Source organism: Accipiter gentilis, chromosome Z (genome assembly GCF_929443795.1).
Source record: "Accipiter gentilis chromosome Z, bAccGen1.1, whole genome shotgun sequence".
In the NCBI taxonomy this organism is placed as follows: Eukaryota; Metazoa; Chordata; class Aves; order Accipitriformes; family Accipitridae; genus Astur; species Astur gentilis.
The window spans coordinates 20,836,377-20,862,707 of NC_064919.1; the positions used below are offsets into that span (position 1 = coordinate 20,836,377).

The window sequence follows — 26,331 nt, forward strand, 5'->3', positions numbered from 1 at the left end:
CCATTATACAATATCCTTAACTTCTGTCAGAAAATAGACTTTTTCTTTAATTATAAATGGGCTATGTGCTGGCTTCTGCATGGATAATTTCACTCATAGCTTTTCATAAATGTTTTCTTTTTTTTCTGCACATACACCTTTGAGGAATAGTATTCGAACGTATTAATTAAAACTTACTCAACAACTTGTGGGTTGCTTTCTTCCTAATTTAGTGGTGACTGGAGTTTGGAAATTCAGACTGTATTACTTGGCTAGCTTTGAAAATCATATGATTTTCTTGCTCATACAGAAACAGTTAAGCAAAAATAACCAGGAGAAATGCTTTTAAAAGTCAGTGTTGGAAGAGCTTTTGCTTCGGTGAGATGAAAAAAATCTACCATGAGACTTGAGAAAAGTCAAGAGGGAAAACACGGGCTTTTCTTGAACATGGCCTCCTTGAAATTGTTTAGAGGGTCTGTGAGACACTTGGGGGGGGGGGGGGGAAACCGACAACATATGCCCACTAACAAATGATTTCAGCCAAATAGGTTTTATAGTGGTAAAAAGTGGAAAGATAATGACACCCAATCCAAGGCAGTAAGAGGTGCTGTCAGGCCCTGCCTGTTCACATTCCAGTCCCACACCCTTCTCAGAGGCAACCTGTTTGTCTCCAAGTGAGATTTTTACCATGTGCAGACACACTGCTCTGGGCAAGGTTTCTGCTTTTCCCCTCCTGCTTTGGCTGGGTTAAAACATCTCAGGCTGCCAAAACTCTCCGAAGCATTTACAGCATCAAAGTCAGTTGCAACCGTGCATGGTGATCCTCGAAGCGGGGGCTCGGCTGCACGCCCTCTTCTTGCTGTTCATAGCTAGTGGGAGGTAGAAATACCTAAACCAATTCCTTTTACCTGAACGTGCCACCTTTTTGCAGTAAGATGAAACACCACCAGAGGTGAATAGTGTCTAGCAATCTCTTCCTTGTGCCCCACAGATCGATCTCTGCATAACACTAGGGAAAAGTGTGCGTTCAAAAGCAGCACTGGCCCCTACTTCAGAGAAAGAGCAAGGTAGCATATTCCTAAAAGCCATTTTGGCTCCTGTGCATTTTTATTTCTATCTGATGAGATGCACAACGTTTAATTCCCCACTAGAATAGGGTCTGCTGATCACTCTGTGTTTGCAGGGCAGTATAGAGGGCTTGGCAGAGACGTGCCAGTGCCTTTTACCAATTCGGTGGCATTCATGAAACACCATCCTTCCCGTAGCCTCCCTACCGCAGCAAAGTCTTACCGGAGGAGCCAGAACGGCTACTTTACAGTGCAGAGGTCTGCGAGTGTTACCTCCCAATTACGACTTTTCTTTTCACCCGAAACAGGCACGGTTCTTGTCTCGTTCGGCAGGAATTTTGCAGTGAGCCAGCCGCTAAAAGTGTTTACCTTTTGGGGGACTGTTTTGGCGGGTAAATATTCTTCTCCGGCAGAGCTGGTGCAACCAGCCCCCGTGCCCGGGCACCGCCGCGGTGGGCTCCGGGGGCGATCCAGCGCCGTGCACACTCGGCCCCGCGGGCCGTCGGGCAGCGGCGAGCGGGGCCGAGCGCCTCTTCCGGAGGAGTCGCCCTGCCTCCCCCGCCCCCGGGGGGCGCGGGCGGGGGCGATGCCGCGGGCAGCGGGCGCTCCTCCCCCGGCCCCTCTCCCCGGCCGGAGCCGGAGCCGGAGCCGGAGCCGGAGCCGGAGCCGGAGCCGGAGCCGGAGCCGGAGCCGGAGCGGGCGGCGGCGCGGGCGGGGCGAGGCGCAGGCGCGGCGCACGGCGGGCTGCAGCCGGGCCCCCGCGCCGCTCCCGGGAGCCGATGGCAGCTGCACAGCGCGGCCGCCCGGCGGAGCGCGGCGCGGCTCGGCGCCCCCGGCGCGGGATGCGCGGGCGGGCAGGCGGCGGCGGCGGCAGCGGCTGCGGCAGCTCCGGGAGTCGGAGGGACGGGGCCGGGCGGCCGGCGGCCGCCGCGCTCGCCTGACCTGCGTGCCCCCCTGGCCGCGCCGGGCTGCCCCGAAGGATGTCCGCCCAGTCCAAGGGGACAGCATCCTCCTCCTCGTCGCCGTCCGAGGGGCCGCCGGCAGCCTCCAAAGCCAAGGTGAAGGAGCAGATCAAGATCATCGTGGAGGATTTGGAATTAGTCCTGGGGGACCTGAAAGACGTGGCCAAGGAACTTAAGGAGGTGAGAAGCGGAGGGCTGCGCGGGCGGACCCCCGGACTGCCCTGTGGGGGGCGAGCCCCCCTCGCCCGTGGCCCGGGGGCTCTGCTCCCCCCCGGGCCTCCGCCGCCGCCCCCAGGCTGCGTTCGCCACTTCTTCACCGGGGGTCGAGCAACTGGTGTCCAGGCTGGGCACGGCGCGGCCCCCGGCCGCGCCCCGGGGCGGGCGGCTGTGCCTCGCTGCGGCGCCCGGCGATCCGGAACGGGACGGGACGGGACGGGACGGGACGGGGCGGCGCGGCCGGAGCCCCGTGTCCCGGCTGAGGTGTGCCCCCGGGGCCGGTCGTGCACCCCCCAGCTGCGAGGCGGCTCTTCCCGGGGACTTCCCACCTCGGCGCAGTCCTCGGAGTTTGGTGTTTTTTGGTTTTTTTTTGTTTGTTTGTTTTGGGTTTTTTTTTTGTTTGTTTGTTTGTTTGGTTGGTTGGTTTTTTTTATTGCCGGGACGCAGAGGGTGCCTCTCCTGCGGGGTCCCCGCGGGGCGAGGAGGGTGTTCGGGGTTGCTGCGGGATCCGCAGCCCTGCCCGATCCCGGGCTGCGCCGGGCCGGCATCCCGACGGCGGGAGAGGCATCAGGAGCGGCTCCACTCCTGCTCCAGCGGGTTTAACTTTTCGGCTGCACGGTGCAGCCCCATATCCACCCCCCGGCAGCAGCCCGGCTCGGATCTCCCGGCCGGTGAGGGCTGGGGGGGTCCCTGACCCCCCCGCACCCGACGCCCTGGGCGAAGGGTCCTTGCCCGGCTCGGCAGTACCGGCGCGGCTAAGTCTGCTTCTGCCTCTGCAGGCTGCTTCAGTGGGAGCTGAGCGCCCTGTTTATCCTGCCTATCTGGCAAGATTGCTTTTGCAATCTTCCTTTTGCCGGTGGCGAGTGTCATCTCCCTTAGGTTAATCTGCAGGCAGAGTGCGATTACCGCGGGCATGTTCATAAGCAGGGAGATGCTGTAGCCGAAGGAAGAGAATTTGGCTGTCCTTTTGGAGATTTCCACATTATCTTGATTTTGCTACACAACTGGTCGACAGATGGTTGGATTATGCACCGAAATTCAAGTCCAGAATCTCTGTGCATTGCTTTATAATCCTGTATTTGACATTTATAACAGGCTGTGTTTTTTTGCTATCAAATATTAGTTTTCTGTTTTAACAACATTGTCAACAAGTTTCATTCAACAGACTTTTGCCATCTGAGGCAGTCTGAAATTCACCCAGTGGTTCATATAATGTTGAAAGATGTATAAACACACAGCTCACTAATCACAGCTGTTAGACTTCTTTCTCATCCACAATTCCAGATTTCTCCTTGTTTGAAATTATATCTATAATTTCTCTTTCCCTTAATGTGCTGCTTGTCTGTGCTTTGTAATTTTTTGAGGTATTTTGAAGTGGAAATAAACATTGTTTGTAGGGCAGTTCTTCCAGCGTTTTAAAGACTGATAGAGCAAACTGGCCTCTGTTGCTGCAGAAGCTCATTTTCAGGACCTGGAGAGGATGTACTGTGATCTGTCCCATGAATGTAAATCATTCTCTGCACATTATCAGTCCTAGCTTTCCTCTAGTGAGCAAACAAGATCACTGTAGGTGGAGATCATATGTCATCATTTACCGTGGCATCTTTTATCTTAGCAAACTTGTCTGTTCTGGTTGACCGCATCTGTGAAAGAGAGCTGGATTTACCTCTGCTTGATGGGGAAATGCCTGGTGTGGAACTCCTTTTCCCAAGTAGAGTGAAATGTAAAAGGCAAGTTGTAGAGAAATGGTGCTGTAACTCTGTAAGTGCTATGTACCTGTTGAAGGGTGGAAGGATTGCCAAGAGCATCTATTTTGAGGAAATAAAAGTATTTTTATAAAAAGGATAATTACATTTTGTTTGTAACCACATTTATGGGCTTCTGAGTAATGCTTTTCTCTAAATATGTCTTATAAGGATGATAGCTGTGATACCCTGACAAACAAGGGTTGCGTATGCAATTATCTGCTTGCTTGCGATATTCTCATTATGTGTTAAATACACTTTGTATGACATTTATTTTGAGAAGTCCGCAGCAGTTTGCCATCTGAGTACCTCCAGTTGTCTCTCTTCTGTAGTATGGTCTAAGTCTGTACAAGATCTCTTGATGTATATGCGATGTATACCTTTTTGTGTGAAAGTAAGGTAATTGATGAGACTATAAGTTTATAGTCAGTCTCTTTCATAGGTTGTAGGTGTTAGGAAGAATTGACAGATCTTTCATTAAGCACATAGGAAGTTGGTCTATAATCAGTTTTGGTCTATTACACACAGAAGTATACCTGTGCTTCATTTGTCGTTCTTTATTGTAGGACCAGGCCAAGTGATAAACTAGAAGATATAAGTTCACACTTTCCATTTTCACTACACTACAAATTATGTTCTTCTGGAAATGTTTTGGCTACCCTTTTTTTCTAACTGGGTGTTTGCTGCAGTCCAGCTGTTGTGCTACAACCTTTTTTTTCTTTTATTAGAAATACAGTGTTCTGAAAACAGCCTTTCATTCTTTTTATTACTATTGTGTTAAAAAAGACTTCAATTCTGCTACAGTAGTAGGGTTTTTTTGTGCAGTTAGAGTAATATTTAGTTGTGATATTAAAAATATGGCATTTGTAGAATACTTTTTTTTTTCTATTAATGTCTACCTATTTGTTGCCCTTAAATATAAATTATTTAATTAATTATTTATTTATTAGATTATGCTTAGTGTAGCACTTTAGGTATTGGAATAGACTGGATGTCCTCTTCTAGCATCTTTCGGTCTTCTTTTGGAAGATTTCATATTCAAAGTTCTGTCAAACTGAAAGAGTTTCATTGCTTCAGAGTGAACTGTTCTGTAACAGTAAGGAGTATGGCTGTACAAGACTTTTATGTCTTGTTACATTTAGCTTGTTATAGTTCGCGTTCATTAATGTATTTGCATCTGCCTCTTGTTCCAAAGCTTTTTCTAATTGATGCCTTAACATTTTTTGTACTTAAAAGGGGCAAGGGAGAAGTGGTGAGAGGATGGGGTGTTAAATCCAGATGCACAAACCATGAAGCTTATAAATTTGCTGTAAAAACACATGACTAAATCATGTGGATTAAAACAAGTACATGTTAGGAGTTACTGTGTCTCAAAAGTGGAACATCTGTATCTTTTTTGTCCCTTATTTATTGGTCTGGTCTGCTTAGGATAAGGTAACCACGAAAGACTAAGGATGGAGAAGGGGGGTGACTAGGAGACATGTTAGGATGGAGTGGTGCTAAGTCCAGAGTCTGACTGAGCTCACATATGGCTAGTCCTCTCCAGGGTGCAGTTAACCTGGGAAAGACTTGGCGTGTTTTGTCTCCTTGCTAAAAGGAAACACTGGGTGGGTGAACACCAACAGTGAGATGTGGTTTTGTGCTGGAAGAAATTAATGGACTTAAAATGAATTGAGTGGCTGTTATTTGGTGAACATTCCAAAGAAAAAATCAAAAGGATGCCAGAGGATTGAGTAACACTGACTATTCCTTTAGGTTCAGACTATTTCAAAGTTAAGTTGGTGAAGCCTTAAACTTTGGTTCTCCTCTAGAGGATTGGATAAAAGACCTTTTTCCCTGGAGTCTGTCTAGAAAGATGGTTATTATTAAGTCTTCCTTGCAGATTATATTTATCTGTCTGGTACCTAAATAAAGAGGTGATGAACACTATTGGAAACCAGCAGACATGAGCTAATCAAACTATTTTGAATGTAAAATGCATGATGTAGCTCCAATTCTCTGATGACTTCAGAAGGGATTGTAGGGAGTTTGCATGTGCATCTGTGGATAGCAGGGCACAGGAGTCTGTATCATCATAACGTTGATACTATAATTTTTAAGATTTCCCTGCTTTCACATTTTACGATACTGTTGCACATTTCTGTAGCCTTGCACTTGTTTACATTAAGGAAATACTTAACTAAATTGTTTGATAAATACTTTTTTGTAGTAATAAAAATTCATCATGCAGAACAAATTCCTGGAAGTTATGTGTGAAACATTTGCATAGCTTTTAATTGGCTAAATATGCTTCAACCTTTTATCAAAAGGAAGCAGCTGTGTAGCTATTGCCAATGTTTAGAATAAAACAAAATGGAGGTGCAGGAGAAACAGAAGCCCTCATAGACATTGCACATGCACCAGTAAATTTCCAATCTTTCTGAGTCTTCCTCCTCTGCTTTAAATCCTCCAAAAATGTCTTGCTGACAGAACAAGTGAATAATCATCCCTCATTTAACTGATGCATTTATTTTCCATAAAGATGTGATCTATAAAATTTGGCCATGACTTAACAAATAACGATTTCTAAGTGATGATGGAATTAGATGCCAACCCCCCTTCCCCCAAACACCATGACAAATTTTGTTATGGGATAGATGACTTTATTCTATAACCAAGCCCGTCATCATTCTAAGTGGAGGGTGATCATGTATTCCATGGTCTTAATTTCTGGATCAGGCCTGCAGGAGCATATTACTATTTCAGCACCAATGTTTTCCATTCCATTTTCTTTTTTGTGTTCAGCTAATGATCCAGATGGGAGGAAGGCACTTCAGGTTCTTGCCTGGTAATGCAGAAACTAGGAAGATGCAGTTTGTATCCACCAAGAGAATTTCGGCAGCAACAGTCAATCACGTATCAGTATCTCTGATGTGCAGGCAGCAATACAGACACCAATACAAAAAGAAGTTTAAGGTTCATATTGCTGCATGAAAGCTAGGAGGGCAGGTATTACAGCATAGGTATAGAATATACTGTATAGAAATCTAAGTGTAGGTAGAACAATAGCAAAACATTTTAATCTGTTCCTTCTTCTCCTGCTGATCCCTGCCTCTTCACCTTTTTGGGCTCTCTCCAGGTGTCAAGGACCTGCTGCTCCTCTGGCTAGGTAGGGGCAGTTGAAGGAAGAGGTTTTTGAGCATACTTGTTCCTACTGTTAGAAATCCAATAAATGCAGATGCCCTTCTGATGTATGGATTCTGGATACTGGCCCTCTTAACAGTGTTCCTCTTGGAGTCTTGCTTCAGTGGATACACTCCGTATATGCAGATCTGGTCAGTGAGATGTGAGAAGGACTGAAGCTTTCTTCTGATTTTTATTGCTGTAGATGGGGTTGTGGTCCAGTTCAGGCACCAGGACCAAGGCATTGTATGATTAGTGGCATTGCCCATTCCAAAACTTGCCAATCTCTCCAGCGACAGACTTTTTTCTGATTTCTTATTGCAGACCTTAGTGACAAATGCAATCATGAACTGTACCTGGATGTTTATTTTAAGTGCAGAGTATGATTCATTATGTAATAGCAGCACTGCACAGCAACTTTATTGTGATCTGCCCAGGGGTCCAAACAGGGCCATAAATAATCATTGCAGGTAACTGAATCATAATTTTCCTTTCCTTTTATTTCTTGTGGTCTGTGAAGCATTTATACATTTATACACAACAAAAAAGTGCAAATATATTAAGATAAAATTCTTACGCTGGTAGTGTCAATAAAGGTAATAGAGCTAAAAGGTAGCTGTGAACCTTAAAAAACTCTCTGTGTTAAGGTTGTCAGGAACATTTTAAATGCTGATATATGACAAGGTAAGGTTGCTCCACATCTGATCTGTAATCAAAGCTACAAAGACTTAGTAATTGTATTGTGTAACACAATGAAAAGAATAACTAGCGTACGTATAGAGCATTGCTTGTTAATATCAAGAAGCTTGACAGAGGGAAGCATGCTGTCAATTTATGCTAGCTATTTTGTTTTTATAAACACTCATGTCAGCTACTTCATTCCTTTTATGCAATACTAAGCTCCTGATAGTAATATGTATTGTGCAATCATGAGCTAAATAGAGCATATATAAATTCAGTTTTCAAATAAAAACAGTACCTCAGTGAAAATATGTATCTTTGTGCTAAAGCTTGAACTTCAGACAGTCTGTGCACTACTGACCATAGTACAGAAAACAGAAATAGTGAGGCACGAATTTCAGTCTGTTGCAGTAAGGTTTTTCCATTGACTTCAGTAGGAACAAAAATGAGTTTAAGGGTGACAGAAGTTAGTTTTGGGCTGCTTCATTTTTATTAAAACTTCAGAATTCAGAGGAATCAGTTGCTGCCATGTGTATGTATGAATGTGTCATGCAAAAACAACTGTTTGGTTGAGCACCATCATTAAAGTTTTGCAGATATTTACAAGTTTCCTCTAGAAATGAAACAATGCTTCTTTTCCCAGTACTCACATTGGACAAAGTTCTGGAATGGCCTTCCCACTTCCAGTCAAAAACTTCCAGCCAAATTACTACTCACAGTCTATTCGTACACAACTAATTAAAACTTCTCTTGGGGGAGGTGTGGGAGAGGTGCAAATGTCCCTGAGTTTAAAGGGTACTTTCCCCTAGTGCCTGTTTCACAATACCTTTATGAAGAGCATGACTATCCTCTTCTAGTTTTCATTGATTTTAGAGCTGCAAAATATTGGTGGCTTATAGTCTTCTCTGTATATTATACCTGTTCTTTGAAAGGCAGGTGATCTGAATGGTCAGTGACCTCACAGGTAGCTCATGTATATCCTGCTCAGATGTTCCCATTTTTTCCTTCAGTAGATGTTGTTGCTGTGAGGCAGACAGAGTGAAGGCATCTGTTTTGCATATGGACTGCTGTCCTTGCCCCATAGCTTGTGGCTGACATTCAGCCATGCACGTTAATGTTAGCTTAGTCGTTACCTATATGTAGATAGGTCTGTGTTTTATATGCCTCCTTCTCTTACAGCTCGTGTCCAGCTCTGTACATCATTGACTCTGGTCATTCTTGCTGCAGCTACCTGCACTGCTTCAAAATGCTCTTTCTTACTGTATTCAGGGGAAGAAGAAAAGCAGAGCCTGCTTTCACTATGGAAGGGCTGAGAAAATCCTCTAGCAGATCTCTCACTACAGCTTCCCTGTGTCAGGTCGTGTGTGTTGAATGACTGGGGTGGAAGGCCTTGGTGGCAGAGCTGCAGCCATTCTGGTTTGGTTTAAAATTATTGTACTACAGCTGATGGGACTAGTGAGGAGCAATTGCCTCCAAACAGGTGTAGTACCATCAGTTGTTGCTTTTGCAAAAATTATAGTATGTTCATATGTCTTTAAAGGTTGACAGACTCATCCATTGTTTCATGCAGCATGTGCCACATTACATTATGAAGACTGAGAGCACTGATGTTGAATCATTTCCAGATTTCACTGTAGATTATTTCTCAGTAATCTGAAAAATCCTGCAATTTTAAAACACTTCCATTTTTTTCTCCTTAAATATTTTCCGATAAATCTGCCATAATTATTTTAGTCTTTCACCCATGATGACATTATGTTCTTCTTTTTATTGTGGTCTGTTTACAGTTCTTTCAGTGAACAGCTTCAAGGTAGAAGCAGAGTAAGACATCCTTACTTGTAATTATTTGTGTTGTAAGTAAGGGAAGAAGATAATTTAATACTTCTGAAAATAGTGTGAGAAGTTTATTACTTGTTTAAAGTGAGACCATCTGCATGGGGCTCCAGGATCTTGGTGGGGAACCAAAAACTAGATTTGGGCTTTCCATTCAACTGCAGAAAGTGAGGTAAGTGTTTAAAGTATTCAAAATTTTGATATCTAATAACATTTTGTACTTTACTGGAGATGACACTATGTTAAAGCAGGCAGCTTATGTGGCCTGAAAGATGGCGATTTTAAAAATAGACAAACAAACTGAAAACATTAACAAATGAAACAGTTTGGGCTTGCTTCCCCATTGTAATTTATTGTTTTATACCCATGTAACTGTGTCCTTTCTGTATAAAATTAATGTGAAAATGTAAAAAACCAAAGTCAGTATGTTTTTTCTTTACTGTGGCATAACAAACCCCAAGTTTAATTATTTCTTCACGTTTTGTCATTGAGATTCTTTTTTTTATTGTGATACGACTTCGGCTTTTTCTTGCCTATTTGATAAAACGGGGCAAAAATAACACTTTTTTGGTGTTAGTTCTCTGAATTCTTGTAAAGACACATGCTAACGAGAGAGTAATCGTCTAGCTGAATTAACTACTGAAACTTCAGTAGTTATTGGACAAATAATTGGAACAAATATATTCATTTTTAAATATAGAATCACAGACTGGCTGAGGTTGAAAAGGACCTGTGGAAATTGTCTCACCCATTCAAGTGTCAACTAGAGCAGGTTGCTTAGTATCTTGTTCTTGAATATCTTCAGGAATGGTGACTCCACAGCCTTTTTGGACTACCTATTCCAGTGTTGAATCAACCTTACAGTAAAAATGTTTTGTCTTGTGTTAAGTAGAATTTCCTGTATTTCAATTTGTGCCTGTTGCCTGTTGTTCTCTCATTTAGCACTACTGAGAAGAGTCTGGCTTCGTCTTCTTACTCGTTCCAATCAAGTATTTGTACACATTGGGATAAGATTCCCCTGAGCCTTCTGTTCTCCAAATAACAGTTCTCTCAGCTGCTTCTCATAAAACAGATGCTCCAACCCCTTAGTCATTTTCCCAACCTTTTGCTGGACTAGCTCCAGTACGTTCATATCTGTCTTGTACTGGGGAACCCAGAACTGCACACAGTACTCCAGATGTGGCATCAAAAAATCAGGTCTATATTCAGTAAAAACGCTGTGTTACAAACATTAGCTTCTCTCAAGAAATATTTATCTGAAAATTTTAAATTGGCTGAAAAACATATTCTCTATTTTTTCATTAAAGTTGCAGTTATGAATGGTTATTGACTTCTCACTGCCTGTGATCTGAATCTGGATTTTACTTACTTTCAGGCAGAAGAATAACAGATATACAGTATAACTATCTATATAAATTATAATGGATGCATACACCAAGGATTTGGAGCTGGTGTTCCTAAGTGAGTGCAGCCACTGGAGCATGTGTGTGACATTAGGCAGTGATGATGTGAAGGGAGGGCTGTAGCTTCTTCTGCTTTTATAGGAATGCCGCTCATCTGTAACATCTCTCCATGAAACTATGATATATCCTTTTCCCCACCTCCAAATGAAATTGTCCAGGCAAGCCCAAAGTAATTACTCAAATTAACTTTCAACTATTCAGATTAATTTTGCCCCTCTGCTCCAACCTTTGCAGATGTCAATTTTCACTTTGATTTCTCATCGTCTGTGGCATCACACTAATCCCTATGAGGCTTTTTTTTTTTCTTTTCCTACCCCTTTTCCTCTTTTCCTTCATAAGTCTCTGGTGCTTCTGCAACTTTATCTACCTCACTGTTAGTGGCTATCTAAATCCCATCTGGCTTGTTAAATGTGAGAGTGCTTGTGTCTCCATTCTTGAATGTTGACTCAGGAAAGTCAACATGAATGTTTTGACATTGGTCTTAAGAATTTCAGGTGACTCTGGCATTCATGTTAGTAACACAATTGTTCTCCTCATGCATCTTTTGAATGCTAATAGAAGATTCTTCTTTGTAGGATCTGGAAGCATTGTTAGTATTTTTTTCTAGCTCAATTTCCAAACTGGTATAGGAACTGAAAGCTCTGTTGTTTGGATCCAAAGTTATCTGGGTTCTTATTACAAGCAAAAGCTTTTCATTTAAAGTCCATGATAGGTTAAGTTAACATTGTTTTCCAGCTTTCCCGTTCAGCATCCAGAATATTTAAAATTCAATCCCATCTCTTCTCAAAATACTCGGTGCTACTTTCTTAAATAAATGGTTTTCAGTTACCAGCTAGAGTGTACTTTATTCTCGAGGCGTTTTTACTGATGATTGCAGAGACCATTTGAATGGGATAAGTTTACCACAGCAGGTGGTTTCTGCTAGTGCTACCGAGTTTTATCTGGAGTTGTACACTCTAGGCTTATTTGACTTTCATTGCTTATCGGTAATTTTATGGGACTGTTTTAAGGTTCAGTAAAGCTGTGGCATTTGGATAAAGAAATATCCTGTGTATGGACACAGTGTCTGGTAGTTTGCATAATTTATTAAGACTAGGAAACTCTACACGCATACGTACATGCTGAAGTAATAACTTTTGTTTCTTGAAATCAAAGTACAGGTGGTACTGTGAACCTGTAAGGCTTACAGAGAACTGGTGTTTGACCAAACTGGGAGGTTTATGTTGAGGCAAGAGAATGAGGATTTTGTGATTGTTAGTGTTTTGTCGTTACCTGTTGGCAATGGATTTGCATGTGCTTGTTTTTCAGATGGTGGTTATTTGATTCTATTAAAAAAAAAAATCATAGAATTTCAATGGTTGGGTTCTAAGCACTTTAAATCATGTGTAAACACTTCAGTTAATTATTTTCATTAGCTGTCTTGAATCTTAACAAGCAGAGCCTTTGCTGATGTGATACAGTGTAACCATCAAGGTATTTGACTAAGCTGAGCATTTCAATTAAGTTGATGAGTATCATGGAAAATATAGTGTACTACAAAGATATGTGAAACAATATAACTGCATAAAAAAAGTCCCAACCCCCAGCCCCCAAGATTATTATGCTACACATAATAATCTTTAAAGTAGGGATGGATGGATGAGTTGCACAACAAAAAGTTGTATTACTTCAGGTGCTGGGGATGCTGAACTAGAAAAAAAATCTTCTGCAGAGGATTGAGAACTTTTTATTTAGTACAGACTTCACATAGTCTGTTTCTTTCTTCAAATTAAAACATTAAGAACAAGACAGATAAAATGATACATTGAAAATATTCAGGTTTGTCTTTGAGGAAGGTTTGAAGGACATAGTGAAACTGAGGATACTATAATACAATTAGAACAGTGGCTTGACTGACTTTTTTCCCCCTATTTCTAAGGTGGTGTACACTGAATAAACTTAATTTGACTTTGATAGACCTGTGCCATCTTATAATAACTGGCCTGTTGTCCTTAAGTGGTGCCAGTCATTCTGGATATTTGATACATATATAGGAATTTTACATTTAATGTTAGGTAACTGATGCAAATGGCTTTTAAAAATCTCTAAAAATATCTTCTAAAATGTTAGAAGTCCTTAAAAGGACTTTTAAAATCTAGTGTTCACCACTGAATCTTTTCTGAGTGTTTGTGGCAAGATTGTAAGTATAACAGGTAGTATCCTAGTAGAAAAGCTGACTGTATCTTAATGAATTACTGCTGTATACTATTTCTAGGAGATGAATACTTGGCTAGTGTTGTGAATCTCTACATCAAGTTTCTTACAAATTAAAAAAAAAATAGCTCTATCAAAGTCTAAGTTTATTCAGTGTACACCACCTTAGAAATAGGGGCCACTTTTATAATACTTTTAACAGAATATTAAATGTACCTAGTCAGTTATTTTCTTTGTAATTTGGTAGTCTGCTGCAAACTTACCTCTGGTTTAGAATATAAATTATTTCTGAGATTGTATGTTTAACAGATATTAGTCAATCAAAGGCATATAATAAAATACTTAAAGAAAAAGTTAATAAATAACCCTCTGGATGAATTCTTTCTTTGAAAAAATGTAAACAACCTTGACTTGATGCTTTGTATTGTGGAGTCAGGTGTGGTTAATAATAATCTGTTACAAAAAGAAGGAAGGATCTATATTTCTGCATATCTTGTGGATCATTTGCGAAATGTGAAGCATGCTTCTGTTTACTTTTCATCACTTCTGACAGTGACATCTCATAATATAGCATTAATGTCCTGGTATTACGTGACAGCTTTTCAAATTATTTTTGTTTCTTTTATAGCTATCTTTTGAAAGAGTGGCAAGGGTCAGAGGGAATTTGGAACGTTATTGAGCCTTAATTTCCTAAAAATCAACTGCTTGTTTTAATAAGTGCTTGTTTTGTACAGGCAGAGTACTTCTCCCATGTTCATCTATTATTTCTCAGCTTAATTTATTAATCAAGAATGAGGCATCATTGTTATAACTGTGAATTACAGATATGAAATGATATGATATGTCTTCTTCTATACATGGTTTCTTGATGTAATGAAACAGAGTTGTCTGTTACATAAATACTAATATACTGCCATTAAATCTTGATCAAGTGGATTTTATGATAATTAAATGTCTATTTTGAACAGATTAAATTGTTTCCTTGCTTTTTGTACAGTAACTATAGTCTTACAACACTTCAGTACCATTTTTTTATTGAAGAACTTTGTGTTAGACTTTGGGAGCCTGTATGGCTAGAGGATAAGATGTCAGCATCTTGCTTTCTTCTAACATAAAGCAGTGGCAAGTGTCTGTGGCTTTAAGGTTTTCTTCTGGTGAAGGAGGTGTTCCTGGAGTCTTTATGTGCTTTCTGCTGCAGACTGTCATGTAATACAGACACAGGAAGCATAGTACAATGTTTTTGTGAATGGAAGCTGTTTAATCGAGGCAGAAAAACCCAACAGGCAAACAAAAAAACAGTGACAATAAAATTTTGTTAAAATCTTAGTAGTAGTACAGATTAGGAGGAGGTTTATCACAAAGTCTTTTTCCCTTAGTGGTACCCTTATCTTCGATTTCCTTCTGCTTCTGATTTTTGTACAGCATTTATTTGAGATGCAAAATATATGTATAATAACATACACAGAGCACTGTGTTGTAGTTAGACTACTTGAAGAACTTGTCTCCTGTGACATCGACATGTGCCTTACATAATTTTCTGTGTTCATGCATGAATGTCTTCTAGTGGAAGTGGTTGCAGACAATACAAAAGGCGTCCTCCTTTTTTTTTTTTTTAAGGAAGCACATCCTGTTTCTAGCTCTGTAGAAAGAGATTTCTCTGAAGGAATGATTTTCTTTAAGGACATCAAAGGGGAACAAATTACCTCAGTATTTTCTGAACCACTTCTGAGAAATAATGAAACTGTAAAAGCTCTGTAGAGACTCAGAGGCTAAGTAGAAGTATTTGCAGGATGAGATAGTAGTGTGGTCCTCTATCATTGCAGTGTGCATGTTATCACAAAAGAAATCTTGAAAGTGAATGGTCTGCTTTCCTAAATGAGAAGGCAAACATGTTGCATTAAATTCAGCAAGAATTCAACAGTTTCTTTTTAGAAAGGTTTTGTGTTGTTACTCTCCAAAAAGTATATTCAGGATGAATGTTGACACAGTGTTATCTTCTTGATTTGCAGACTGCTCTTGCGCCTCTGCTGCTCATCCTTGCCTTGTGTAACAAGATAGGTAATTTTCACTACACGTGTGAAGAAAATAATAACTATAAAATGTAGGAAGAATTATTTGTGTTTTTTTTTTAATTCTTGGTAAAACCTCAGGATGTCACAGATGCTGGAACTGTTGACATAGAATGAAGAACTTGGAGAAAATGCAGGAAGAAAGAAAAGAAGAAAAAGGAGGCAGATGGCGGGGAAAAAAAGCTTCACCTGACAGTTTTTCCACTTAGAAAAGGAAGATTAAATTGTAGTAAAAGACATTGCAGCCATAAACTCAGCTTATGATATTATCTGAAATGCCATGACTTTTCTCTGAGGTGGTCTATGTTTTATTTAAGAATAGACAACTGGAAAGAAGAAACTATGTCTCTGAATCCAGGACCCTTCTACTGGAGGCAGATCACATGTTTCTTTGTGAGTTTATCTGGCTCCATTTTAAATAAATATCCATTTCTTTTGTTCTTTTCTTCCTACTGTTCCCATTGGCATATTATTTTATAAGAATTGCTGTAACAACTAGGAACCTTTAAATTTTTTTATTTTTTTTTTTTAACACCCAGAGAGTTTTTGCTAGTGTTGCCACTCAGCTCAGGTAGCTCTTGAATATTTCTTCCTCTACCTGTACTTGTATGTTGATATATTAGTAAAGAAAGTCTTACTCCTTTTATTAATTTGGTAGACTCTCTCCATTTGACAAAACAGAGAGCTTTTCTATCTCTATTTTGATTGAGTTAATTTTCACAGAAATGTGTACAATACTATAGGTGAGGTCTAACCAGAGCTTTGCACGGTGTCGCTTATCTCTACTGGAACTCTCTCTTTTGCTACTTCCTGAAGTTGCATTTCCATTTTGGTATCAGACTGGGAGCTGACAGCCATGCCGTGATCACCTTGTATGCAGAGGGTCTTTCCCACGCAGGTCTATGAATTAGTGAACTTCCAGTCTGTAGCACAAAACTATTTAGTTTGTCCTCATGGTTATGATCTTGCATATTGCACAATGGGAATTTTATTCCACTTCTAAGCATCTGTGAGATTTACTTTATTCCCTGTGTATTGTCTCCTAGCTCTGCTGGATTAGCAGATTTCCTCAGAGCATTTACAACATTTGTGACAGGGTAATTAATAAAAATATTGTAAGACATCAGCCAAAGTCTGCTTAAGGAGTTTCATTGCTGTTTCCTCCTGACCCAAATCTACAGCTTTTTGCATATCTAGAAAACCAGTTAACTATAAAGTAATCAGCAGTCCACCTGGAAGTGGCTTTTCAAACAGTATGTGCTTAAGTTGTAGAACATCTTGCCACTATACATTATGGAGAATATGAGTTTTCATGTGTTGAAAATGACAGTGGACAAAACTAATGCAAGGCAACTCTCTAAATGTATAGGAAAGCCAGAAGCCGACTACATGTACAGAATGAAGCACATGTCTTCAGAAACTGGGCCTTAGGTGGTTGCAGCCTGGGATAGTGCTTAAAAGAGACTACTCATTGTGCTCCTCAGCATCTGTTTTTGATCACTGTTGGAGACAAGATGATAGGCTAAATAGAGGTTTGATCTCATCCAGTATGGCCATTTTAATGTAGTTTGATTATCATAGTTTAGCCAATTTTATTTACTTTATTTCTTTCTCACAGGCATTTCCAAAGTTAAGGGGTTTCATTTTAGGTTTAGCAGCCTGTAGCTGCCATCCTTCCATTTAAATAAAAATGTAATATAATACTTTTTCTCTGTCACCTGCTATCTCATTTGAGTGTAAAGATTAAAGAGTCTTGCTACTTGTCCTGGACATGACTGTGGCAGCATTTCTAGAGAAGCACAGCTGAGCTTGTCCCATGCTGCTCACCTCAGCACATTACATTGAGTTTCTGGGCTTTCATTTCTGTCTCTGATGTTTGGAGTTTAATTTCCATTGTCCATCATGCTGCTGGATAGGCATAACTGATATTCAATGTAGGAGTAAAAGCCAAGTAGTTCAACCAGCACTCCTGAAAGCTAAAAAAATTAAAATTTGAGGGCCACCTGTCTTTAAAGTATACTGGCAACCATATTCCTTACTTTTCTTCAGCAAATTGGAAGAATGTTTCACTACTTAATATCAGTTGCAAAGTCTAATTCAGGTTGTTAATAGTCTCTTTAACAATCTATTCTTCTTTACTGCACTGTCTTTATTTTCCTGAAGTCTTGGTGGACTGTTTATTTCTGTGTGCTCTTTGAGGTAGTTTCTCACCGAATTAGTTCTGGAAGTGAAGAGCTATGATACTTCTGATTGGTTTTGTACTTTTACTTGAATAAATTGCAGTCCTTCTGTGTATCCAGATTCATGAGCTTCTCAGTTAACCTTGTTAATCAGTCCCTTGTATTCTGTCAACATCTATCTTTTTTAAATTCAAGGCCTATTTCTGTGTTTTAGGTGTGGGGTTTTTTGTTTGTTTGTTTGTTTTTGTTTTTGTTTTGTTTTGTTTTGTTTTTAAACTAAGTGTGTTAATCTACTGTCATCATATGCAGGGTTATTTCTATAATTAGTCTTTCTACAGGGCCTGAAAGGTCCAAAGTGGTCTAACCTCTTACTGAAGCAGTGACTAGTTGAGAAGGATGTGTCTGGTTTCACCCTCTGGAATACTTGTGTGTTACCATTAATGATAGCAATGCTGCATGTGTTATTGGACATACTTGAGTTAGGAGGAGATGGGAAGTGCAAATGCTAATGAATGAGTAGTTTATCGGACAGTGAAGTAGAGTCTGTGGGTTTAGTTGGTCTGATAGGTTCAAAGACTGATAGTAACCAAACATTTTTATGAAACAATGGTTACACCACTCTAGTGTTATTAAATTATTGTTACAATAATTTAATGACAGAAGTTGAGACTGCAAAGAGACGAGCTGAAAAAGGCAAGACACAAAGTGAAGGAAACTGATGTCGGTCTTCAGAGTCTGAGTAATGTGTGTGCGGTCTGGCAAGGAAATCTGAAATATCAGGAATATGACTTCAGGAGGGATTTTCACTGAAATTTATCCTTGCTATTCTTTATCCTTTCTATTCTTAATTTTATTTTTTTTCTACCTCCTTTAAAAGCTTCCTCTTATATTGCAGCTCTGACTTTCATGTGACTTTTCCACAGTGGTAATCACCTGTTGTTATTTATAGACTTATGTATGTTTCTATTTCTTTGGGGATTTTTATTGTTACTATTTTGTTCTTTGGATGTTATAACATCATAGTATTTTTGTGTTGTGCTTAATTAAGACAGCATATGTTGTGGTTTTGCTTTTTCTCTGCCTGTTTTCTCTTAGACCTTGATTATTTTTTAAAAGCATATTTCAAAGTATCTTTTCCTCTGTTACTACCTCTTAAAGGAAATGAAGGCTATTTACATCACTTAAATTCTGTCCTTATTCTGAGAAAAAGTGATGCTTCTAACCAACTACCATAAGGTGTCCTGGCCTTGTTTGTCTCGTGGCAAGCCGTTAATTCTCTCAGCATGGGAGTGAACTTTCTCAATGTTTCCTGTCTTCCTTGAGGGTTAGATTTCATCTGTTGTGAAACCATGGCCAAAGAGTAACACCCTGTTGAAACTGGAGTGTCTTCTCTAGCAGATTTTTTGCCCTCCCTTCTCTCCAGTCAGTAGACTTCTGGTAAGGTTTTTCAGACTCTGGGAAATGTTTTATCAAGATACCCAATTAAAAGCAAGAGTAATAGCAGCTGAAGATAGCAATTTCAGTGGTGTTCTTTCATGAGGGAGTGACATTAAGCATTTGTCTTTGCATGTTGTTACAAACCTTCTCTATCAGTGAAGTAAAATAATGTCTGAAGGACTAATGTGCTATAGCGTGCTGTATATTGATGTCAAAGAAGCATTGTCCAAAATGGCTGGGTACATTTTCAAGAGCATCAGATGCCATTCTGAAGAGTTTACTTGGTTTTGTTAATTTAATTTTGCTTTGTTTTGCTCTGCAGACAAACATAATGTTACAGATAGTGTAACACATCATTAGATTGCCAGGTGCTTCCCATTACAAAATACCATTACAGTTGTTGGTAACTTTTTTGTTATGGCCAAATAGTTCAGACAGAAATTTTCAGTGTTGAGCTTTGCATCATGCTGGTATTAGCTTTTTAAAAAACTTCAGACTAAGTGGTTGATCTACTTCAGAGAAATAAGCATGGTAAAACATTGTTTTGATCATGCTTGCCACCTTCATGCTTGAAAGCTCCCCCCCCCCTTCTTTCTTTTTGTTTGTTTGTTTGTTTGATTGATTGTTTTTATTCTGGAAGCCTGTATGACATGACCAGGGGATGTTAATGCCCCCTCTGAGCTGCTATAACAATTCTGAGTCCAAGGCTCCAACTTGTAAGTAAGGAGGATTTAATTTTTTTTTCCCTCCTCCCCTGAGTAAACCATGCCACTCTACTGAGATAACTTGGTGGAGAGATGCATACCTGAAATAAAAGGAGAAGATTGAACAGCATGTTGAAGGTAAACTGGGGTGAGGATGCTGCAGTGCACATAAACTGCATGTACAATTTACCTTTGCATAAGGAAAGGTTGGCAGAGGGGGATGAGAAGATGACAGTGAATGAAAAACTGATATGATCATAAGGCTATGACCAGAGATGGGCATGTTTGAGGGCTCTGGGAAGAAGATGTCAAGTTTGAGAGTTTTGAGCAGAATCTGTGTACTGAAGTCCCTTTTCTTCAGAGTGCTGAGTGAAAAGACTCCCAGGATCCTGGACTCTCTCCCACCCTCATCTCTAAATGTGTAAAACCCTCTAGTAGAAGGTCCGTGGCGCTCTCAGATCCTTCATATCATGGCTGTCAATTATCTTGTTTCTTTGTGTACCAGTGGTCTTATAATGATCTGCATGACTCAGTTATCAGTATGGAGCCAAATGATGGAGCTGTTCTTTTCCGATATTTTGGTTTGCTTTTAAAGTAGGAGATGCAACATAAACTTAGGGTGTGTATTCTTAAAATGGTTTCTTTATTGGTTCTGATGCAGTTTTCAGTTGCATTCCCATAATTGTTTTATGTGAGACTCTGCCATACTTAGAGTATTTTATGATGGTTCATGCTTGCTATATAATTACTGTGTGATACCATGTCATTATAATTATTTGGTGTGGTAGCCCATGCCTTATACATAGCAATATGTTCAGAGCTTTTCAGAATGGAGAATTAATTTCCTATTGGGCTTTTATGTGATAAGCGTCATTATGGTCCTGGAAAGTCTCATAAATGTTTAATGAATTTATTTTCATAATACATTTATAAGGTGAGGGGGTATTATCTCCAGTTCACAGATACAAGATTGGAGGGTGCCAAATGTGAAACAGCAGAAATTTTGTTTTCAAGTATGTTAAGGACTTTATAGCTCCACTGACTTCAACTGTAATAGGTTTATTTTTGGCAAATCAGATATGACTATTTCAGGTCAGAAAATAAGGAATGTACATCTGCAAGCTAGGTACAATTTTGATGGCAGTGATTTCCTACGGTATCACCAAGCTGTGTGGCAGAGGCAAGGGTAGAATCAGGGTGTTTCTGAAACTCATTTATTGAATTAGCTACTGCATCATCTCTACCACCCCCCCCCACCCCCCACACCCCCCGCCCCCTTTCTTTTAAAAGTCTCTGTTGCTTTTGTGCCTTCCAACTCAGTAGTCCAGGGCTCTTTTACCACATGAAATTGGTCTAGTCTCAGGTCAGCTTGACCTTTTTCATTCAGTCAAGTGGGATTCATGTTGAAAGTACTGTGCAGTGCAAGTCAGGACCATAAAGTGTATGTGTTAGGAATTCCAACTAAAATTGTAGTGGCAATTTTGACCCAGTGACCCTAATTTTTTAGCTTTAGACTTTGGTAGAAAGGACAATAAAGTGATGTAAAGTTTGCATTAATTTTAAGTGGTCTAGGAAAACTGGATCTTATCTACAGAAACCAACATCCAAAACCAAATCCCTGACTGAAATGAGGCCACTAAAAATGGTAAGTTCTAAGATGGTTTATGCAAAATCAACAGCTAGCTGAAACTAACTGAATTATGAAGAAGTGTAATGGTGTGTCTATCTGTTGACTGTTTTCAGCTGAAGTGCTATTGAAATTTGTATGCATTAAAGGCGAAAATACCACCAAAAAGCTGACTGTGTTTTTGGGAAGATATTTCAACCTTGTATTTTCATTATTCTATGTTCTCAGAATCTCTTTTGCAGAAACTTTTGCAGACGGATCTTCTAGTGCTCATGTAATGCTTACTGATCACAAAAGCATCAGGTATAAGCAGCTAGCTGTTTAAAAGGTATTTCAGGATCTGTGGAGTCTAATCAGTCTATGGAAATATTTTATGTATGATTTATTAAAATTAATATTTATTAAAATTAATATTTATTACTGTAAACAGTAGCTTTAGATGATCTGAATTGCACAGTGTTATTAAGTCAACATTATGTACTACTGATATGAGATATTATTTTCTCTCTTACATTCTAAATTTATATAAATCTCCTGTTTTAAATTTCAGTCCTGTTTTAGCTCATTGCTCAAAGATAATCTAAATTATTTTCATTAAAAAATTAGTCATGCTCATGAAGAAATGTGCACTCTTTTTCCCATGTTACCTTGATCAATAATCACCTTTGAAGATACTATGAGACTCAAAGAGAATCTTTTGATCTCTAATTATGGATGATCTTGGTCACTTTCAGAAGAATGTTTTGGGGTTTGGGTTTTTTTTAAGAGAGAAAAAAAAAGTGGAATTTGTTTGATCTTCATTATAATATGTACTGTGAAAACAGACTTGTTACATTTTTTCACTGGAATTTTAATTAAGCAAAGCCATCAAGGAAGTAGGGTAGATGCTTTTTAAAATTGTAAATTCAAATCCATAAAAAAGTAAGCATATTGCAAAAAGGAAATTCTTCCCATAGGTGAACTATGTAATACACTCTACTTTGTTTCCATGGCACATTTAACTTTCTTGTCATGTACTTTTTATGTAGTAAAAGGACACTGAAATTGAAGATATGAATCTTTTACAATACTCCTTCCATCTCTGGTGTTCCCTTATTTCTTTCACTGGATATTGTCAGCATTTTATTTCTTATTATAAAGGCAACACAGCGTCTGGTATAATACACTATTAGGGAAGACACTGTTTAGCTACCCCTGCAAAATGATTTTAATTCCTGAATTGTGTTACAGCAGAAACCTGAAGTCAGTGATACATTTTGTTTCACATGTGTTGAAAAGCTTATCACAACTTGGAGAGACAAGAAAGGGAGGTATTTTTATGTTTTTGTTATATTTAGAGGTGACAAATTGCTAGGTTACGTGCAGCTAAAATTGTGCCTAAGTCAGCAGTAGAAACTGAAGAAAGTTGAATTGGTCTTTTGTTGATTTTTTTATAGCTTATGTGTTTTTAGATTAGGGTTTTTAAGCTAAACAGAGTTTAGCACAGTTTTGATTTGAGTGTACACCTGTCTGTTCTTTGTGCACACCCATGCACAAGTAGACTCTGTCTTACCTGTTGGTTTTTTTAACGTGGTTTCTTTCAGATCTTCTTGACACCTCTCTAGATGATCGTTGCAGCAGTGTCAAAGGTCTGGCATGTTCACAGCCCATTTGTCAACTTCCTTGCTCAACTGTTGCTATCCTTCCATTGAATGTACTATCTGTTCAGATGCTAGAAAGACCATCTTTGCAGTTTCAATAGCTGAATGAGAATCAATTTTAAATTCAGTGGGAATTGGGGATTGTTGTTGCAGCAAACATCCAAAACAAGCCCTGGTTCAGGCTTTACACTGGCTGCAGTAAATTCTTTTTGAAAAACATTTTAATATCTGAAATTGATTTTGTATTTGAAAGAAGCCCTGAAGTTAATTATTTTTCCTTGGTTGACCTAGTTGTAGGTTTTATTACAAGTACACTGCTCGCGGAAATACCTCCTGACAAAGGATTTTGAAAATGAAATGCTGTGTAACATTATAGCCGAAACTGAACTCCACATCTGTGCACTTGGTTTGACTGTATTTCCCTGACCTCACCAGGGTAAAATAAACTGCACTGAAGACTGTAAAATGCCTATAAATTATGGTAATAAGGGCCATGTAAGTACCTAAGATAGATGGATAGACAGATAGCATTAGTGCATTAGAGGGTTCCTTGAGAACACTAACCAGATTAAGTGCCAGTGTTCTCCTATGTAGCAATGCTAATTGCCAATTTTTGGCAGTTGCACAGGCGCTAATTACTTTTTAATAGAACCAATGGAAGAAAATTTTCCACTAAGCTTTTATGGATAATTATTGCAATTTTTTTCCTTCCAGCAGCTTGAAAGTTTGCACTTGCAGCATCCATCAGGTCTGTCTTCCAGATAAATGGTAGCATTACAGCACATGCAAGATTGTATTCTGTAGCTTTATACCAACCCTGTCTGCTTTTTAAATGATACCATTTAGAACCTACTCCCTCACTGAACAGAGAGTTTATACAAATAACACATTAACACATTGCTTTGTCTTGTTCAAATGCATCGTGTTTCTACACAGTGCGTTACATAACAGCCACATCTGTAGGGACTGTCCACTGTACTTGGAGCTTTTGAAATGAAGCCTCACGACTGTGCTGAATAAATACACAGGAGTGCTAGGATTTAATGCACTAAATTTCTCAGTGTCTGTTTCTAAAGGTTTCCAGGATTTACTCTTTCTGTGGCTCGTACTCTCTTCATGTATTCAAGTTGTGCTCAAAATAAAATGAAGAAAATGCTGTACGAACAGTCTCAGAAAGACAAGATCCATCTAAGATGATAAACTTTAAATCATGTTAAAAGATGGGTATGTCATTGCAGTTGGACTGAAATGGTATTGGCATTATCTTACATCACCCTTCTGTCAAGGGTTTGTTACAGTTCATTGGGATTTTAATGTAACATTCATCTCTCATAATACTTCATAAACTAATATGCCATGTCTTCTCTGTGGTAATAAGTTAGGCTGAACGCTACTGGTTTTGGCTGCAAACCCACTGGCTTCAGTATTCCCCATTGGCTACAGGGTAAAATACCAGATCTTCACCTGTAGGAGACTCCTTGAGGGACAAGACCTACAGATTTAAAAAGGAATGAGGGTTTGCATTGGTCAAATTCTGGTAGTTTATGAGAAGGTCCTTAAGATAATAGGTATATGTAAAAATGAGAGTGTTTTGGTCGGCTATGGGCAGGTAGGGACAGTGTGCCCCAAACCATCCCCTCTATGGGGATTGATGCAGAGTTCACACGGGTGTGTGTGGGTCCTACATGCACTCTTGTCCTGCATTTGGCACTACAGTACCCCTCTGACAAGCCTGGTCCTGTTTGAAAGATTACCAAAATTTGGACAAAACTTTTTCATAGTGTTTTTCTTGAAGTATATACTGAAATAATTATCTAACCACTAGCAAAAAAAAAGAAAAGAAAAAAAAAAAGGAAAAAAAAAAAAGAAAAAGAAAAAAAAAGAGGGGAGCAGATGTTTGTATTTGAAACATTATTCATAAGGATTTTGTTCTTAAAGTTGTGTTATAGGTAATAATTTCAATCTATACATCTAAAGTTATAAATTACATCATGATATGATGATTACAGAGTAAGAAACCTATGTTTTAATTTAAAAAATAACTTAAACATTAGCAATTGCTAAACCTGGCTGAAGCAATGTTTGCTTAGAGGCTCATTAAAAAGATCTTTTTGGTGTTTGTGTGTGTATAAGGATAATGTGTTTATAATGTAGTGTATGCTCATTATTGTCTCTACAGCCTTTCAGTTAATTTGCATTAACTGCATCCCACTGCTTCTTTCTCCCTTTCTTTATGCTTGTCATTTAAAAAAAATAATCACTCTTCCCCCTCCCCAAATGACCTTTCCCTTCCAAGCCATGTCTTTCCACTGTCATTGCGACCTGGTGGTGGAGTAGTCAGTATCACAAACCTAGTTCACAATACTTCGTGTGGCATTCATTCACACATTTCAAGGGGTTTAAAACTGCAGCTCCATGTGTTTTTAATCATGATGAAAACTCTTGTTGTTCTCCTGAAACTTAAATAAATAAAACTGCAAGTTACAAGGATTGTTGCACTTTCTGAACTCTTTTACAGAATGACGATATTTTAATCAGCTTCTATTGAAGTATTTTATTTGCTTTGTGAGTTAGTAATTTATACAGCACAGACAAATGAATAGATGAGAAGGGGCAGAAGCAGCACTGGGAGAGGAGGCTTCCAGGGAAAGGAGAATGCTCTTAACAGTTGGAGTAGATGGAGGATGGCAGAAACATCTTCTGTGTGAGGTTACCATCAGCATTGGGTGTAACTAAGTTGACTGGTTCCCTCATTTCCTAGTGGCAGAAACTGCTACAGATGGTTCAAACACATGATGTGAATAACCTGTGCAAGAGTGTTGGGAAGATGATTAAACCTAAAAAGTGCCATTTTCCAAGACTGGGTAAGCATGAAAAATGGAGCAGGAAACAACCAACACCTATCAAAACAGGTAGATGCAAGAAATCCAAGTAACACTGAGGACAAAGAATGACACTCCTTATTAAGTCCCTCTACATCTTATAACAACTTAATCCAGAACTCCCATTAACATCTGGCTGTTGGGCTAAATGGCTAACACAGGGACCAGTAATGGGATTGTCCTCAGCAGCTGTCTTTTCTCATAACTTGTAATTAATTAACAGAATATTACAGAATGCTGATACATGTAGAAGTTCATTCCTCAGAAAAAAATCCTGACTGTGTGATCATTGTCCACAGTTGGATGTAGTCCAAGGCACTCCTTCAGTTCCAGGCCCTCAATTCATGGACCTTGTTAAATGTTAGAGCCATCCTCCTGTTATGTTATCAGATCTGCTGACACCACTCTTCTGCAACTTCTGCTGCAGTGTGTGTGGGGAGCAGGAGTACCTCAGGAGGTTTGCTGTATAAACTTTCTTATTTAAGACTTTA

At 39.4% G+C, this 26,331-nt stretch overlaps 1 protein-coding gene across 3 annotated transcripts in view; it reads left to right on the forward strand.

Moving 5' to 3' along the window:
* Window positions 1-1,906: 1,906 nt before the first annotated feature.
* PRR16 (proline rich 16) overlaps window positions 1,907-26,331 on the forward strand; it is a 180,400-nt gene continuing 155,975 nt past the window's right edge. For all 3 annotated transcript variants that reach the window (XM_049795833.1, XM_049795835.1, XM_049795834.1), the window contains exon 1: window positions 1,907-2,188. In XM_049795833.1, coding sequence (XP_049651790.1) covers window positions 2,027-2,188 — 162 coding nt within the window. In that variant the 5' untranslated portion in view covers window positions 1,907-2,026. The remainder of the gene's footprint in view (window positions 2,189-26,331) is intronic.